The sequence below is a fragment of the Centroberyx gerrardi genome, chromosome 8, assembly GCF_048128805.1.
Source record: "Centroberyx gerrardi isolate f3 chromosome 8, fCenGer3.hap1.cur.20231027, whole genome shotgun sequence".
In the NCBI taxonomy this organism is placed as follows: domain Eukaryota; kingdom Metazoa; phylum Chordata; class Actinopteri; order Beryciformes; family Berycidae; genus Centroberyx; species Centroberyx gerrardi.
In genome coordinates, this window is record NC_136004.1 from 32,617,723 (window position 1) to 32,635,901 (window position 18,179).

At 38.8% G+C, this 18,179-nt stretch overlaps 1 protein-coding gene across 1 annotated transcript in view; it reads left to right on the forward strand.

Moving 5' to 3' along the window:
* Nucleotides 1–17,318, forward strand: part of LOC139927953 (uncharacterized) — a 43,083-nt gene extending 25,765 nt beyond the window's left edge. Inside the window, 5 exon segments of the mRNA XM_078285354.1 lie at nt 2–263; nt 13,121–13,543; nt 13,668–13,721; nt 13,812–13,868; nt 14,259–17,318. Coding sequence (XP_078141480.1) covers nt 2–263; nt 13,121–13,543; nt 13,668–13,721; nt 13,812–13,868; nt 14,259–17,134 — 3,672 coding nt within the window. The 3' untranslated portion in view covers nt 17,135–17,318.
* The last annotated feature ends 861 nt before the right edge of the window (nt 17,319–18,179 follow it).

Below are 18,179 nucleotides of genomic sequence, written 5' to 3' on the forward strand. Positions count from 1 at the left end.
ATCAGACAAGGCAGGTGATGATGAAAATCAGAGTGCAGAGTGTCTCAGGATTGTGCTGATAGGGAAGACTGGCAATGGGAAGAGTGCCACTGGAAATACCATCTTGGGCAAAAAGCATTTTAAATCCAAAGCCAGCCAGAAGTCTGTGACCAAGTTTTGCCAGAAAGCATCTGGAGAGATTGATGGCAGGCCTGTCGTTGTGGTCGACACCCCCGGCTTGTTCGACACAACTCTCTCCAAAGATGATGTTGAACAGGACAACTGTTGTGCCAGTAAATCATGAGTCTACATAAATGCAAAATACAATTCAAAAACTATACATTAAAACAACATAATGTAGCTATAACATGACATAGGCCTAGCTCCCTATACATGCATATACTGCCCTCGTGCTTATGGGGCGCCGATTGTAAAGTGGCGCACGTTGAAATTAACAGCAAGATTTAAGTCACTTTTTACCAGATTTACAGCAATATTTGTGAACTTAGTCATATTTACTTTTCTTGTAAAAAATATATTAAATATAATGTCAATGTTAAATCTAAATATTAAATGTTAAACCTAAATGTTTAATCTAAATCTAAATGTTAAATGTTAAACCCAAATGTTAAATGTTAAATCTAAATGTTAAATGTTAAACCCAAATGTTAAATGTTAAATCTAAATGTTAAATGTTAAACCTAAATGTTAAATGTTAAATCTAAATGTTAAATGTTAAACCTAAATGTTAAATGTTAAATCTAAATGTTAAATGTTAAACCTAAATGTTTAATCTAAATCTAAATGTTAAATGTTAAACCCAAATGTTAAATGTAAAAACTAAATGTTAAATGTTAAACCTAAATGTTAAATGTTAAACCTAAATGTTAAATGTTAAATCTAAATGTTTAATCTAAATCTAAATGTTAAATGTTAAACCTAAATGTTAAATGTTAAATCTAAATGTTAAATGTTAATGGACATCTCTGTTTTAACAAATATTACAGTATATTAAATACAAGCAAAATATATTAAAACTGTTTACATCAGACAAATGAAGATTGAAGAATGACATGAATGATTTAAGAATACATTGCTTTCAAACTTTCTTTACCCTGATGAAGGCCATTAGGCCGAAACATTTGCATGTTTGTTGACATGGCCAAAATAAATTGGTGAAATTGAGATTAGTCAACTTCGTCCTGAAGATTTGTGTGTGCTACCTGTTTCCCCTTGGGTATTTGATGATTGATCTTTCTTTATTAGGCTATATGTCAAATTCTAATTGAATACGTTAAATCAAATTAAGACATAATTCAATTGAACAGTGAGTCTCACAAATGAATGTCCGATATTTGTTCTTTGGTTCAATTAAGTTAATTATAGAAGATTCATATTTAGAAGATTATTTGTCATCTTAATTCCTTGTTTTGTTTTGTTTTTGTTTTAGGTGAGATGCCTTTATAAGGCCTTTGAGGTGTTATTTTCTCACCTGCACAATCTGGAAATGTATTTTCTTGTTTCTTCTGTGTTTGTTCTGAATGTTCAAATAAACTTCACTAAACTAAACCTGAAGTGAGCTGAATAAAGTGTTTTCCATCACTGAGTGTGTCTGCTGCTCAGACTCCTGGGAGTCAAACAGCCTCATGGCTCCTACAGTCTGGAGTTAGAAGCTGCTGCTCAGCTCCATGTCACAGCTCAACACACACTCTGTACACTGAGGAACTGAGGAAACACACAGCAGACAGGTTGGACTTTAACTGCACAGGAGAAGGAACGGATTTCTAATGTGAATACACATCTGTCTGATGGATGAAGGCTGAAACATTCAGAATCACAATACAGTCACACAGTGAAACGTTTCCACTTGATACCCATTTGGCAAATTATCACCAATAAAATCACACTGGCTGGTTCACTAACATGGGACAAATACTACAAAAATACATTTTACATATACTTCAGAATATATTCAGAGCATATTCAGAGTGAAGTAGTTTACACATGCATACATGAGATTAAAAAAAAAATTAAATGACAAGGAAATACATTTTCCTCCAGTGTTCTGTTGATACCATATCTTTAATTATATCCAAAATATATTTTGTTCTCTCCATACATTAAGAATGAATGTCATCTGCATGTACAAATGCATTTTTGGCCATTTTAATATATTTGAAACATACATACACATACTCTGGAGGAAATGTGAAATGGGTTTTTTAACATGTGAATCTTCTTTACTTCAACTTTCATTTGCTTTGACTGATGGAGCAGAAAGAAATGTATCAGTAGTGTGAATTGATCAAGATAATTTATAATACAACCCTCTGACAGGGTTTGACATGTTGAGTTTTGGCCATAACTCTCTCTGTGCCATGCATCAGGTGAGTGTGTGAATTAATTAGCAGCAGCTGTTAATGAGGTTTAGGTTGGTAGCTGCTGGGTCCTGTGGAAGAAAACTCAAACTTATTCAATCTGCAGGTTGGGAGCAAGGGAACTCAAAATCTGGACGATCACACAGAGTTTTATAGTGTTCAATATTCATGATTATGTTAATACAGAGAGAATATAATAAAGCTATTGGTCATAAAGTATAAGGTCATGTGAACAAGACTGAACAACCAATGATAATTATAGTTGTAGCACTTTAAGGAGAGGCGTAATAAGAGGTGAGCAGCTTCTTCTAGAGGACAGCAAGTTATTATTTTGTCAGTGTTTCTATGAGATTTGGGCGTTTGCACATTCCAGACTCAGTTCAGTGAGAAACACACAAGATGTCACTTTAGACTTTAATCTTATAATGGTGAAGCAGATTCAGTATTCTTGAGTTTTAGTCACTTAAGGTGTAAATATGGGTCAAAGGTTACATGTTATAGAGCATATAGGAATGTTGCTTAGTATAGGAACCTTTCCATTTCTTCCTCCTCTTCCTTCACCTTATACCCAGTTATGTTACAGATGAAGACTGAATACATCTTAGGCCAGTGTAAAAGAAAGTTGACAGGTTTATAAAGTGACATGTGATCAAGGTTATTTTCCCTACTTGTCCACTCTTACTCAGGTGCAGATGGACAGACAGATCGCCTCATGGTCTTCTTGTCCACATGAAAAAGCCTCAAGTCTGCTGAGAATGTTATGACCATTGTCTATGAACCAGTAATCCCTTAAAATAACCTTACATTTTTATTAATTTACATGAATTCACTCCTTAATTCATGGAAAATCCCCTTAAAATTAATTAAGGGACTTATTAATGGAGGAGATCCCATCAAAACCTCCTTAAACTCCCCTTCATCCTGACACCTTACTTTCTAATTTAATGTAAATTTCAGGAAGACAGGAACTTTTCCATGAATTTCCACTTAACCTGTAAACCTGCACAAAAGGCATGAAAAGTCTTTGTGTATCAACCCATGAATAAATCCCTTATAAACCCATGATACTAACCTTACTTTTAATGTTTATGTAATGGAGAAATTAAGGACATTTCAGGGATGAAATTAACCAGTTTTGTTTTGTAGTGCATTGAATTTGTTGAAGTTTATACAATAATATACAAAAAAGTATTGTATATTTGTTGTATGTAGTATTGTGTGTTTGTTTGTAAATGTTGTCATCATTAATGGGAGCAAACTGTGGAAGACAGCACTGTGTTGAGTTCATCTGTGACGAGTCTATCCAAGATAACTTCACTCCACAGAACTCTGAAGGTAAACTTATAAAACACTCTCAGTACTTTTTCATCTGTTACTTATTAATGTACTCAGTTTATTGAGTGGTGGGTTTCCTCAGGGAATTAATGATCCAGGTCATTTTATTTCAGTAGAATGTGAACTACTGCCACCATGAGGTCAAATGATAGAATTAAAATAGAGAGATGTATTTTCTTTGACAACCTTCTAATCTTTCCAGATGGAACAAAATCCTGACCACATGACCTGCTCTTCTCCCAGGGTTCAACAGTTTTTCAAAGAAACTTGAAAGTAAATCCGAAACACTGAACTGAATTCACTGCACACAGATTAGAGAAATTGAAGAGGATTGTTTTAATGTTTTTATCTGTTTCCATGTAATTAGTCTTTTAACAGAAGAAAAAATATATTTTATCAACGAAATGCCCAAGATTTACAATGCACTTGCTTTCATCACTGTGTATTTACCATGTTTACTGTAGAATAAAACTGAAATGAGACTCCACTCAGTTCCTAACTGCTGTTGTTTCACTTGCAGCATATTGTGCTGTATTCAGTGAACGGTTGGTGTCACAGCAGATAGTTCACATTGGAGTTATTACTTCCCTTTGTAACGTCTGGTCGTGTCTTAGCTTATATTACCTTTAGTGAAATGCTCCTGATAGCTTGACAGAGCCAGATGACGTCATGATTTGGATTCTCACATGAACCGCTTTATTCAACTAAACTTGTCAACCACACAATGCCTGGTCTCTACGCTCTATATTCTCTAAACACACATGTGTAGATTAATATAGTGCAACACGTCCCAAGTCGGTACTGAAGAGACTTGAAGCTGCTCGTCGGGAGACAGACTGGGAGCAGAGCTCAGTACCTGTTGCTGTGACTCAGTCTCAGTGAAACCAGGAGCGCCACCCGGTGACGTCATCTGGTACTGCAACTAAACAATGTTCCAAAAGCACAGCAGGTTTATTTCTGACTGTTACACCTTACAGGAAGTAGCTGTTACTTTCCTCCTCCTGATGTACAGCACCATGTCCAACAATATAGTCAATATTTTCTCAACACTTTTGGAAGCACGTTCTTCACAGTGATTCTACTGAGTTCTCACGTCACTACAGGTCTGTTACTGCACAGATACTGCAGGATGTTTCCCTGCCTGCCGCCCAATGCATGCTGGGATATAGGCTCCAGCCTCCCCGTGGCTCTGAAGAGGAATAAGTAGGTATGGAAAATTGATGAATAATAAAGTAAAATATATTATACAGTAATATACAATAAAAATGAGTTTTATGGACCCCTGATGGTGAAACTGGGTCATTACAGCAGCAAAGAATACAGGTGTAGATTGAAGAATAAAGAGTTAAAAAATATATATATATTTTTGTTTTTAACTACTACTTCTAGTACTTTTTACTTTTTTTCTTTTTACTAAGGGTAGTGAGGGACATGTGAGGGTACTAAGGGACATAAATAAAAAAATATATTAAAGATAGAGCGCCTCTATGATGCTGATATAATAATAATAATAATAGTAATAATATAATCAGTTGGAAAATTTCACCATTTGCTAACAACTTCTGTTAAGCTAATTATGCACATAGTTACTGGTGTCTGTCTGATGGATGAGGGCTGAAACATTCATCATCAATCACAATACAGTCACACAGTGAGATGTTTATCACCAATAAAATCACGCTGGCTGGTTCACTACCATGGGGAAAATATTACAAAAATTATATTTTACATATACTTCAGAATATGTTCAGAGATATTTTTCAAAACATACAAAAATTGGCCATAAAGTATATAGTTTGCACATGCCTACTTGCCTATTCATTTTTTTTTAAATGACAAGGACATTTCTTTCAATGTTCTGTTGATAATATAGCCTACTGTATATCTATAATTATATCCTTTTGTCCTCACAATACTTATTTACAAATACATTTTCTGCCATTTTTGTATATCTGAAACATACATCCGGAAACGTTCTCAAGGATATGTACGGAGCCCGGGAGTACGGAGTCCGGGAGTGGCCACTGGGAGAGAAAATCAGTTCTATGGAGTCCACGATTTACTGTAACGTGCGCACGTTTTAGTCCATTCCTGCGCACGAGATACAATTCGTTCCCTCGATTTCGTTAAACGGTGCAGTTTAGGAAAAAATGCAACTTAAAAGGTACCTTAGATGTGTTTTTTTTTTTTTTTTTTTATCATGTGATTGAATCTTCAATACTTTCACTTTCATGTCCTTGGACTGATGGCGCAGTAAGGATTTCAGCTGGTGAGTAAACTCAACCGAAAATAAATACGAACAAATACAAAATAAATCTTTCAGTAATAGACAGAGAATTGATAATGTAACCGTAGGAGGCTACATCTTTAAATTACTAATTAAAAACTGATTATTGATAATCGTCAGCTTCGTTTGGACTGTTCAGACCGGGTGATCAGGTGGAGCAGAATCACAGTTTATATTATCAGAGCAACTTAACAAACTAAACTGAAAAGAATATACTGTTAAATTCACTCATACAAATATTACTAACAGACCTACAATCCAAGATAAAGGCAACAGCTTGTTCAGCTAATTCAAGTCCAAAGATTTGTTCAGTTTTCTGTTTGAGAAAATTCTTTAAAGTGAAGTTGTTTTCGTTCTTTACTGACATGGAGAAAGTTATTTGTGCCTTTATAAAGCTCTGACTGTTTCAGAGTCTAAAGTCGAGACTAAAGTTGAATGAGGAAGTAAAACCTTCACTTTACAAATAAAGATTACAACAACAGTAATAATAACAAGACTAGTATTACTACTACTACTACTAGCCTACTAATAGCTGGAAAAGAGCATTTCTTACAAATAAAGGTTTAATAAAACAGATGTAGCCTATATAAGCCTTGACAGTTTCTAAAAATGTCTAACAGAACAGCTGATGACACAACGCTCCCCAGCCTCTACACACGGCATGCTTCCTCAGAGTTCAGAGGCCACAAATCAATATCCATCTCCTTAACAATGATGGGGGGGACAGAGAATTTATAGTTTCCTTATTTTGCCTTCTTGTGTTTCAAGGTTCTTAAAAAACGACAAATGTTCTCGTGGGCTTCTAGTAATGACATCATGGAGTCAGCGACTGCAGCATCTGGTGAGTCCAGTCAGACTTTATGCACTGTAAATTTGTTAAGAATTATTTTGTTTTATTTCATCCATCCTACTAGAAAGAGTAGTTATTTCTGTTTAGCTAATGAGGTAGGCGTTTTTGTTTTGTTTAATTAAAATGCCTGGCTTCATACCAACACAGTATCATACCAACATCATTTCTAAATTAATGCACTGATCAGTATACTCTGTAAACCTTTAACTTTTGTTCACTAACTTACAGCACTATGTTTTGCTGCTGCAGTGACACAATTTCTCCTCTTGTATGAAAGTTAATAAGTACAGTAAAGTTAATCTTACCTTATATTTTCCACCATTCCAGCTTGTCTTGTGGTGTAAAGCCCTCAGAATTCCACTTGGTGGCGACAAAACATTAAATTTCACTGGATGCACAACACAGGGTGGTGTGTTGCCATGCAACTTTCCACCACCTTTAGCTGACTGTTTTGTGCTTCTCTTTTGTCCTGATCTGTTCAGAGGCATCAAATACTATTACTTGTTGTGCCTGCTACAATATGATCTGGGATACAAAATAGTGTTAAATATTCTGAAGACCAAAGGAAAGTATATTATACTGAAATACTAGTTAATGGCTGAATAATAAACCTCACTTACCTGGATCCCGACATCATTCTCCTCCTGACTAGAATATTGCAGTGGCAAAAGAAGTTAAAGGGATAATTATGCAAACTAGATTGTCTACTGGTAAAGAAAAGCCATAGCAAAACAAAGCAAAGGCGTTATTTATGTAAAGCCTTTTATATTTATAAATACAATTTTATTTATATAGCACAATTCATACACAAGGAAAATTCAATGTGCTTCACATAAAACAAAAAATACATAATTTGCCTAGTAAAATGACATTAAAAAAGAAAGAAAGAATAATAGTTAAGTAAGGATAAAAATCTCAACAATCAACTCATAAAATTACATTAAAAAGAAAAAGATAAAATGGGTAAGTGTAATAAAAATATAAATAAGTAATAATACAAATAACAACACCTTTTACACTTACATACAGATCACTTCGTAAAAGGCCACAGAGAAAAGGAATGTTTCGAGCCTACTTTTAAAAGAGGTGACAGTGGGAGCATCTCAGGGCATCTGGAAGTTTATAACAGCAGCTGGGAGCGTAATAATTAAAAGCAGCTTCACCAGATTTTGTTTTCAACCTGGGAACAACTAACAGACCAGTCCCAGATGACCTGAGAGGTGGCTCATATCCTAAAAGCAGGCCAGAGATGTATTCTGGAGCTAAGCCATTTACTGCTATCTGCTACTGCTATAGACAAGCAGCAGAATTTTAACATCAATTCTATGGCACACTGGAAACATACAGTGATCTAAGAACTGGTGTAATGTGTTTTCTTAGTCAGAACTCTTGCAGCACCATTCTGAATGAGCTGTAACTGCCCCAGAGTTTGTTTATTTTTAATTTTTATTTATGTATTGTTATTTATTTATTTATTTATTTGTCTGGGGTTCCAGGTTTTTAGCTTACAATTGGAGCCAATGACTTCCGGTTTGAAGGCTAAAAAGGGAACGTGGGAAGTCGGAAAGTAACGGGAGTAGAGCAAACGCATTGTTGATTTTGTTATTTTCATAGGATTTGTTGACGGTAAGAAATGCATTAAAAAACACCAGCGTTATCCTTTAAGCTGTTGTATAGTGTCCTCAAGTGTTGTGTAGATTATGTAAATTATTCTTGTGTGAAGGAAATGGAGGCATAACTTTCCTGCTTGACATGGAAGCACTGATGGGCTTACAATCCTATCACTGAAAAATGTGAGAGTAGTAAAAAGTATACGTGCATTGTTTGTATTTTCACTATTGATCTTAGAAAAAAAGGATTGTCTGTCTCAGTTCTGTGTTATAGTTTTGAAGCTCCTCTTTATAGATAGCATGGTGAACCTGGAGTTTTGTTTTTCGCCATTTACATTCAGCCTTTCGGATTTTTCTTTTCCATTGTTTTACAGACATAGCATTTCTCCAGATTTTCACCTTAACAGGTGCAATGTCATCAATGGAATTCCTAATTTTACAATGAAAGTTTTCCACTAGGTCATTAATAGAATTGCATTGCTGACATAAATATGGCATTCATAAATGCTGCAGTGCTATTACTGTTGATGTAGCATTTTTTTAATTTATTTTTTTACAATTTTTGGCCTAGCTTGCAGTTCCAGATTTAGACACATCAAAGAAAACACAGAAATGATCAGATATGGCAACACATCAGCAACTTTAGTGATATTGAGACCCCTAGCAATTAGAAAGTCCAAGGTACAGTATGCCTCCAGTGATAGACTCATCTCTCCAAGCAGCCAACTCAGTTCCCTCTCACCTACTCTCGACCCAAACTCTGGTCTCATCAGAGTCAGAGGCCAACTGATGCCTGTCCTCTTGACCTCCATCCGGTCGTCTTGGATCCCCATCACCCAGTATCACATCTACTCATTAAAGAATTTGATCAACGGCTTCTACATCTTGGTCTTGATTGTGTCTCGATCGTGACATACTTCGTCATCAGTGTAGACTGTCAGAAGTGGCAAGCACAGCCAGTTGTTCCACTAATGGCTGACTTACCTCCTGCCCGGCTCCGCCTCTTTAAGCCTCCATTCTTCTCCACTGGAGTGGACTACTTTGGCCCATTCCAGGTGAAGATCGGACGTCGCTTTGAGAAGAGGTGGGGAGTCATTTTTAAGTGTCTAACCACCAGAAATGTCCATCTTGAACTCCGCTATAGCCTGGATGTTGATGCCTTCCTCCTGTCACTCAAGCGATTCATTACCAGGAGAGGAACCCCCTCTGAAATCCTCTTGGATCAGGTTACAACTTCTGAGGAGCCCACAGACAACTCCAAGAAGCATTCTCAGCCATGAAACCACAGCTTCAGGAGCAGTTAAAGGGCCAACAGATCCACTTCAGCTTCAATCCATCCAGTGATCCAGAATTTGGCAGCGCCTGGGAGCGAGAGATCTGATCAGTGAAGACAGCCCTTCAAATAGTTATTGGGAATCAGTCCATCCCAGAGGATATCCTCCTGACGGTCCTGATTGAGGTGGAAGGTATCCTGAATTCTCATCCCACTACCTGCCATTTATGATGACGAAGATGATGTTCAGAAGGATTCTTAATCAATCCAGTCAGTCAGGGAATTGCAGGATACTACATATTAGCCATGCTAATCTGGGGGCGACTGTCAACATTTCCCTCAACTTTCCTCCATTCCCAGATCTTCCACTAGGTCTCCCAATTGCCTACCAATTATGCTCCACCTTAGTAGTGGAAATGTGCCCCACACCCTCTCTAGGCAACTGGGACACCCGGTAGGAGAGCACAGCCAGCGCACCAATTCCTGACTGCTCACCTCCTCCTCTTGTGTATGCGTCTTTGACTGGAGTGAGTGCTGGGAATCATGTATTCTGTTGATAAAAGGCAAAACTCCATTATCAGTTTGCTATGTTGGAGAAATACATGATTTAAGTTGTTTATTTTCCATTTTAATGCCGCGCTATTGTTTCCACCTCTCTGCACTCCGGTGCGCAGCTACTACTTATCTCATTGTAGCACAGTGTACCCCCTGGCCCTTGCGCATAGTGCTGTTGAAATGTTCCCCTCTTTTGCCATTGGAAATTCATATGCAAACAGACCTGTTTAGCCTCTAAACATTCTGACCTTTAGATGCTATCCAAAATCATGCATCCAGATTTACTGTTGTTTCATTACCAATGCTCATTTATTCTAATATGCCACCTCTCTGACATATCATTGATAATGCTTATTACCTGTTATTACATATCATATCTGAAGGCTTGATATTTATTAGGGATTATTCTGAGCAGCCTATTGTGTAATTTCCTGCCTAATTGGACTTCCAAGTAACATCTAACATCTCCTCTCTTGTTACCCAATAGAACCATACACATTCTGCTACTTTTGTTGCCTTTGTCTGCTCAAATCAATTGACATCCATGTCATGTGACTGTAATTCTGCAACTTGAGAAATACTAAACATTCAGCTTGACCATAACTGCCAGCCTCTGCCTTTGCTTTAACATCTGCTCTCTGACCAGAGCTCAGTCAGCCTAAGCTTATTTTCTTTACTTACCTTGGCTGGCTGGCCCATCTATGTGAGTGGCAACAGCCTACGGCCTTACATAGATAGGAAAGACCAACACTCCACAGACCAAGGATGTGTGCTCTGGCAATCCTGAGTGATCATTCCTCCAAAGTTCACGAGGAGACTCTTATCTGATCTGCCTGAAGGACACCCCGGGAGTACTAGCAGGAAAACTCCAGCAACTGCAGTTACCTGTGGTTGCCCGGCCTGGACCAGCATGTTCAGCACCATGAGAGCGCATTCATGTAGACTACGCTGAAATCACGCTACTTAGAAGAAATCAAGAAACAGCACTACCTGGTAGTCATGGATGTCCATTCCAAGTGGATGGAAGTATTCCAAACATAAGGGATGACAGCTGAGAAAACCATGAGCCTCATGAGACACCTCTTTGCAGGATATGGTCTTCCCAAGGAGCTTGTTTCTGACAACGGTCCCCCCTTCACCTCTGCTCAGTTTGAGTGATTCCTAAATGAGACACACCTTCTCACCCCCATATCACCCGCTTCAAATGAAGCAGCTGAAAGAGCCATGCAAACCCTCAAAAAGGCTTGGATCAAGCAAGATCAGCAGTCAGTGCCAACTGCAGAGCAACTTGCTTGCTTTTTGTTCAGTTACCGAAACACCCCTCATAATGTGACTGAATGCAGCCCAGCAGAAACGTCAACTTTGCACCTGCCTCACACTGATTAAGTCTGATATCCAATTCAGTGTGCATGTGGATCACCTACTACAGTCCAAAATCTCTGCAGCAACATGCCAAGAAGACATCAACCCACAAGAATTCGATTCTGAGTGTGGGCTGGAGCGGCCAATTGAGCAGGAGCGGCCACCTGAACCAGTTCAACTACCAGACCCAGGCTGAGCAACGTTATCCTGCACGTCAGCGAGCTCTGCCAAAAAGACTTGACCTGTAAATTGATATAGGGTCAGTGATAGAGACTTTGTTGTCCTGAAAAAGAAAACGAAAAAAAGATAAGACACAGGACAGGGTTACAATAGGACAAGTCCGCACAAGTCCATCTTCAGAGCAGAATAATCCCCTGGTCTTGTGCTGGGCTCTGGTCAGTTAACACCAACCCAGTAGATCAGAAATGTGCTCACTGTGTTGTTCTATATTTGAAATGGCACCTGGTGCTTTATATACATACATATAGGCTACAGTTAATAGGGCACTACAGAATACAGTAGTTCCGACCGTCCTTACTTTACGGACCTCCCCTCATGCATATGGTTGTACCACGTTAATGGCTGAATAATAAATCCCCCACTTACCTGCATCCGACATCGTTCTCCTCCTATCAGAATATTACGGAAAGTTTGCTAGATAATAGTGGTCGGTGCAGCAAATGGGGGTCATCATAACCATTTAAATGATATAATTGTTATTTTGTTATTATTTTCTTAACCAGGTTTATTACACATTGTATGAAACTTCAATTTAAAGGGAATATTAAAACGCCCCAGATTTCATTGTCTGACGTGTTTTTCTGTATTCTTACAGAGGGAGAAGACGTGAAACCCCGGAGGCGCAGGAGCAGTAATGATTTCTTGCCCCCTAACAGTGAGTTAAACTGAACTGAATCAGAACCATTTCGGCATTTCATAAGATCTAAATTGCTAACATTTAATAATAGGTGGGCACAAACTATAACATTTAATGAAGTACTTGAGACCTGAAGGTTTGTGGTTGAATAACTCCATCTAGATCTCACAAGTTCACATTTTCTTTCATTTGAAGACTCACAAAGTCAAAGGCGAGTTTGCAAGTTCTAGCTGGCTAGAACTTCTCCAAGTCTTCTTCTAAGAAAACCTGGCATGGGATTTTGTTCCTGGTCATCAGCCCAGTTACAGTTAAACAAAATTGAAGTGTTGTTAGGTTGGTCTTTGATTAGGTTAAGTCTACTGTTGGTTGTCTTTTTTAATTCAGCGTTTTCATTTCAGTGTCTGAGCTGAGGGTTGTGCTGCTGGGGAATAGCTGGTCTGAGAGGAGCGCAGTGGGGAACTTCATACTGGGAGAGACTGTGTTCAACACTCAGAAAATACCTGACTGCCTGATGAGAGTCAGTGGATGGTGGAAGGAGAGAAAAATATCAGTCATCAACACTCCAGATCTGCTGCTTCCCAACATCTCCCAAAACAAACTGACAGAGGATGTAGAAAGCTGTGTGACACACTCTGCTCCTGGACCTCATGTATTCCTGCTGGTTCTACAGCCTGAAGACTTCACTGAGAAACAGAGACTGAGGTTACACAAAATCCTTGAAAACATCAGTGAGCGTTCATTTGATCATTCACTGGTATTGATATCAACACCCAGAGAGAAGAGTTCAGGTGTCATGGAAAACTATATGCACCATCCAGCCCTACAAGACATGATCAGAAAATGTAGATACAGGTCATTGAGGCAGAAGCACCTTGAACATGCAGAACTGTTAACACGCCTGGGACAAGTTGCAAAGGAGAACAACGGAGAGCATCTGAGCTGTGATGTATTTGAAGATGCAACTACTGGTTCAACTGGTGATCATCTGAAACAAAGAGAAGCAGCCCCTGTCAACTGGGATCTTGTTAAAACTGTTGGTAAGTGCAGGAAAACATTTTGATGATGATGTGATGAAAACTTTATGAATTATTATTGTTCATTATTCTTGATTAATTTAGAACATCAAGATGAGTTATTTCAGTTGATGGTATCTTTTTACAGGGCTGGAATATCTCAAGGCAAGCACCCTGTCTGCAGCAAAAAGCACTTTCCACTGTAAGTAAATTCATCACATGGTTTCCATGTACTTAGAGATCTGTAAGATGAAGTTGATGTACTGTAATTGATGGTATCAACTCTTCACAGGGATGAAACCAAACACAACACACAATCCACTACCAGTGGCAAGCACTGCGAAACAGTGTAAGTAAATTTATCACAAGAGTTTATCATCCAGATAAAAATCTGTAACATAATGTTAAAACCATAAGATATATATAATATGCAAGGAATGTTGCCTCCTTTAAATTAATTTCAAGTCAAAACTCAAGTCAGTCATGTTGACACCTGATGAACTGCACTAGAGCATTGGCAGAAACCACAAATCTTGGTACTCAAAAATGTGAAAACTCATCATGTTATAGAGACAAATGACTGAAAATGATTCATCTAAGTTAGCCAAGTGTAGTGATTTCAACTTAGCAGTGAGTTTAATTCCAAGGGTTTGTAAAACACTGAATCAACATCCATATGTGCTCACTGGGATGTTGGAGATTATTTTTAAGGTTTTTATTTTTCTCTGTTTTCTTACAGCATCTGCACTCAGGATTGTGCTGTTGGGGAAAAGCGAAAAGAAAAAAATAAAACTTGGTAACTCCATCACAGGAAACACAGCTTTTCATTTCCAAAAACATTCACCAACAAAGCAATGTGTGGCCGCCTGTGGGGAGTGGAAGGGAAAGTCTTTAACAGTCGTGAAAACCCCAGACATCTTCAGTCTACCTGTGGAAACAGTGAGACAAGAGATGAGGAACTGCATGACTCTCTGCTTCCCTGGACCAAATGTACTGTTGCTGTTAGTGAACCCTTCTGAATTCACAGAGGAGAACAGACTCAGACTGAAGTCCACCCTGAGTTTGTTTGGTCAAGATGCCTTTAAACACTCAATGGTCATCACCACACATGAGGGAAAAAGTTTCTCTGTAAATCAGCTCCTTGAAGAATGTGGAGGAAGACACTGCATGTTAAAAGATGACCTTAAATTGTTAATGGAGAAGATTGAGAACATTGTGAGTGAAAACAATGAAACCTGCCTCACCTACACTGAAGGGACAGGGATCATGACACCAAAGTATGTGTCTGAACATGCCACACCACCTTTAAACCTGGTTCTATGTGGGAGGAGAGGAGCAGGAAAGACTTCAGCAATCAAGGCTATTTTGGGCCAGACGATGCTTGATCCAGCCTCCAAGTCTGCAGAGTGTGTGAAACATCAGGGAGAGGTGTGCAGACGTTGGGTTTCCCTGGTGGAGCTTCCTGCCTTGTCTGGAAAACCTCTGGAGGCAGTGATGAAGGACTCACTCAGGTGTCTCTCCCTCTGTGATCCTGAGGGCGTCCATGCCTTCGTCCTGGTCATACCTGTGGGTCCCCTCACTGATGAAGACAAGGGAGAGTTAGTGACCATCCAGAACACTTTCAGCTCTCGAGTCGATGACTTTACCATGATTCTGTTCACTGTGGAGTCAGATCCTACCGCTCCAGCTGTAGTTAACTTTGTAACTAGGGACAGGGACATCCAGCGGCTCTGTCAGAGCTGTGGAGGCCGATTTGTTGTCCTCAACATTAAGGACAAGCAGCAGGTCCCTGAGGTGTTGGAGACTGTGGAAAACATGAAAGCTGCAGGATCCAGATGCTTCACAATGGAGATGTTTGCCAAGGCACAGATGGATAAGGTTATAGAGCAGGAGAGCACTAACACAAGACTTAAAGCTGAACTGCAGGATCTGAAAAAGAAGAGTGAGAAGGCAGGTGATGATGAAAATCAGAGTACAGAGTGTCTCAGGATGGTGCTGATAGGGAAGACTGGCAATGGGAAGAGTGCCACTGGAAATACCATCTTGGGTAAAGATCAGTTTAAATCCAAACCTAGCCAGAAGTCTGTGACCAAGGTTTGCAAGAAAGCATCTGGAGAGATTGATGGCAGGCCTGTCGTTGTGGTCGACACCCCCGGCTTGTTCGACACAACTCTCTCCAACGATGAGGTTGAACAGGAGCTTCTGAAATGCATCAGCATGTTGGCTCCTGGACCTCATGTGTTCTTACTGGTGCTGCAGATTGGTCGCTTTACACAGGAGGAAAAAGACACTGTGAAACTGATCAAGAAATCTTTTGGCAATAATTCAGGAGGTTTCATCATTGTTACATTCACTAAAGGAGATTTTTTGAAAACTCAGTCAATTGAGAGTTACATTGAAGAAGACTGTGATGACTTTGTGAAAAAACTGATAGATGACTGTGGAGGGAGATACCATGTCTTCAATAACAATGATCAGACAGACCGAACACAAGTCAGTGAGCTGCTGACCAAGGTTGAGACAATGGTGAAGAAAAATGGTGGCGGCTGCTACACAACTGAGCTGTTCCTAGAAGCAGAGGCAGCCATACAAAAAGAAGTGGAGAAGATTTTGAAGGAGAAGAAAGAAGAGATGCAGAGAGAGAAGGAGGAGCTTGAAAGAAAACATGAAGAAGAAATGCAAGTGATGAGAAGAAGAATGGAAGAACAGAGATCCGAAACTGAACGAGAGAGAAATCTGAGAGCCAAACAACTGAAGGAAAAGGAGGAACACATTAACAAGGAGCGTGAGGAGAGACAGAAAGAACAGGAAATGAGAGAAGAAGAAGACAGAAAAAGGAAAAAGCAGGAGGAAATTCAACAACAGGAATGGGAAAACAAATTTGAAGGTTTGGAGATAAAAATACAATCACAATCTGAATCAAAGGAAAAAATTGACAGAAAGCTGGAGCAGAGTAGAGAAGACATGAGAAATGAACGAGAGGCTTGGGAGAAGGAACGAACAGAATGGTGGGAAAAAAGACATCAGGAAGATGAACAGAGACGAGAGAAGGAGCAAACAAGATATAAAAAGCTCCAAGAAGAGTACGAGCAGGAAAGAGAAAAAGATGTAAACAAAAGAAAAGAAGAGGATCGAATCAGAAGAGAACAGGAGGAAAAGGAGCGAAAAGAATTAGAGGAAGACTATAAGAAAAAACTGGAGAATATGAAGAAGAAATACGAAGAGGAGGCCAGAAAGCAAGCTGAAGAATTCAATGAATTCAGAGACAAATACATCAAGGACTTTACAGCTCTGATGGAAAAGCATGATGAGGAACTGAAGAATCTGAGGCAAGACCATAAGAAACAAATTGAGGAGCAAGAGGAGAAGTATGGCCTCTTAAAGGAACTTTCAGCTCACAAAGAAGAAGATCTGAAGAAAGAAGTGGATAAACTGCTGAAAAAACACGAGCCCTCAACCCGAAACACAGAAAATGTAGAGGAAGAGGTGGATAACCCTAACCCAACTCAAAGACAAGAAACTCTGAAGGAAAAAATTGATAAATTGGAGAAAATACATGAAAAACAAATAAATGACTTGAAAGAGAAATACAAAAACAACTGCATCATCCTCTGATAATGTTTTGTCACTTCACTATCATTGTGCAACTAAACTAAACTCAACAGATCAATCAAGGATGGCAACTGAGCATCTGTAAAAGAATGGCATTGTTGCATTGTATTAAAGGTCCCATATCGTGGAAAATGGGATTCCCCTTGCCCCTTTGATCATAAAGGAATGGGATGGTCTATCTAAACATGGTGAAAGTATCAAAACTAAATCCACACAATCCATATTAGAAAAGCGAGCCTCTAAACGAGCCGTTTGGACTTCCGTAACTTTGTGGCGTCACAAAGGTTCGCTCATTATCATTTCTGTAAGAAATAATAGACTAACAAAGTGTTTTTTTCAAAGCGGTCGAGCGGTCGTCATCGTTTATTACCGGAGAGTTTTCCCTACCTGTAGCCGCCGGGCCGCGGCGTCTCACGTTTCACTCTCGAAACGGTTAGCCAATCGGAACAGAGGGGTCATTAATATTAATGAGCCTTAGAGCCTCAGAGAGATGCTGGAAAATTAATTGTGTTAATCGTGTTTTTGGTTCATGACCCCACCCACACAGCTTTGAATGGACCTCAAAGTGGAAGAAAGTGGAGAATATGGAAAAATGTTTTAAGTGTTTTTCTATTAAGGTTACATGACTGACAATCGCAACATCACACAACAGCAGCACGGTTTCAGCTGCAGTGCTGTTTGTAATAACATTTAGCATTTGGTTAAGACTTTAACATTTTTAAATCCTACCAATACCTTAATTTAGGTTACATTATCATTGTGTATATATTTCGATGAAAGATACTGGTCAATACTCTTTGCGCTCTCAAGATGTTTTTATGCTTTCGGTCCCAAATGTGCGTACAGAGCTTGGAAAAAGGCTGTTTATGTATTCTGCCTGGTATATGCTCCTGAATGACTTAAAACTTAACGAGTTAATCTCACTAAATGCTTTTAAATCCAAAATGAAAGAATTGGAGGCTGATTCGTTGGAATATCACTGTTTTTAACAACTTTCTCAACTGTGTAGTGGAGTTTTCCTTTTAAAATGTTTTGTTAGTCTATGCTT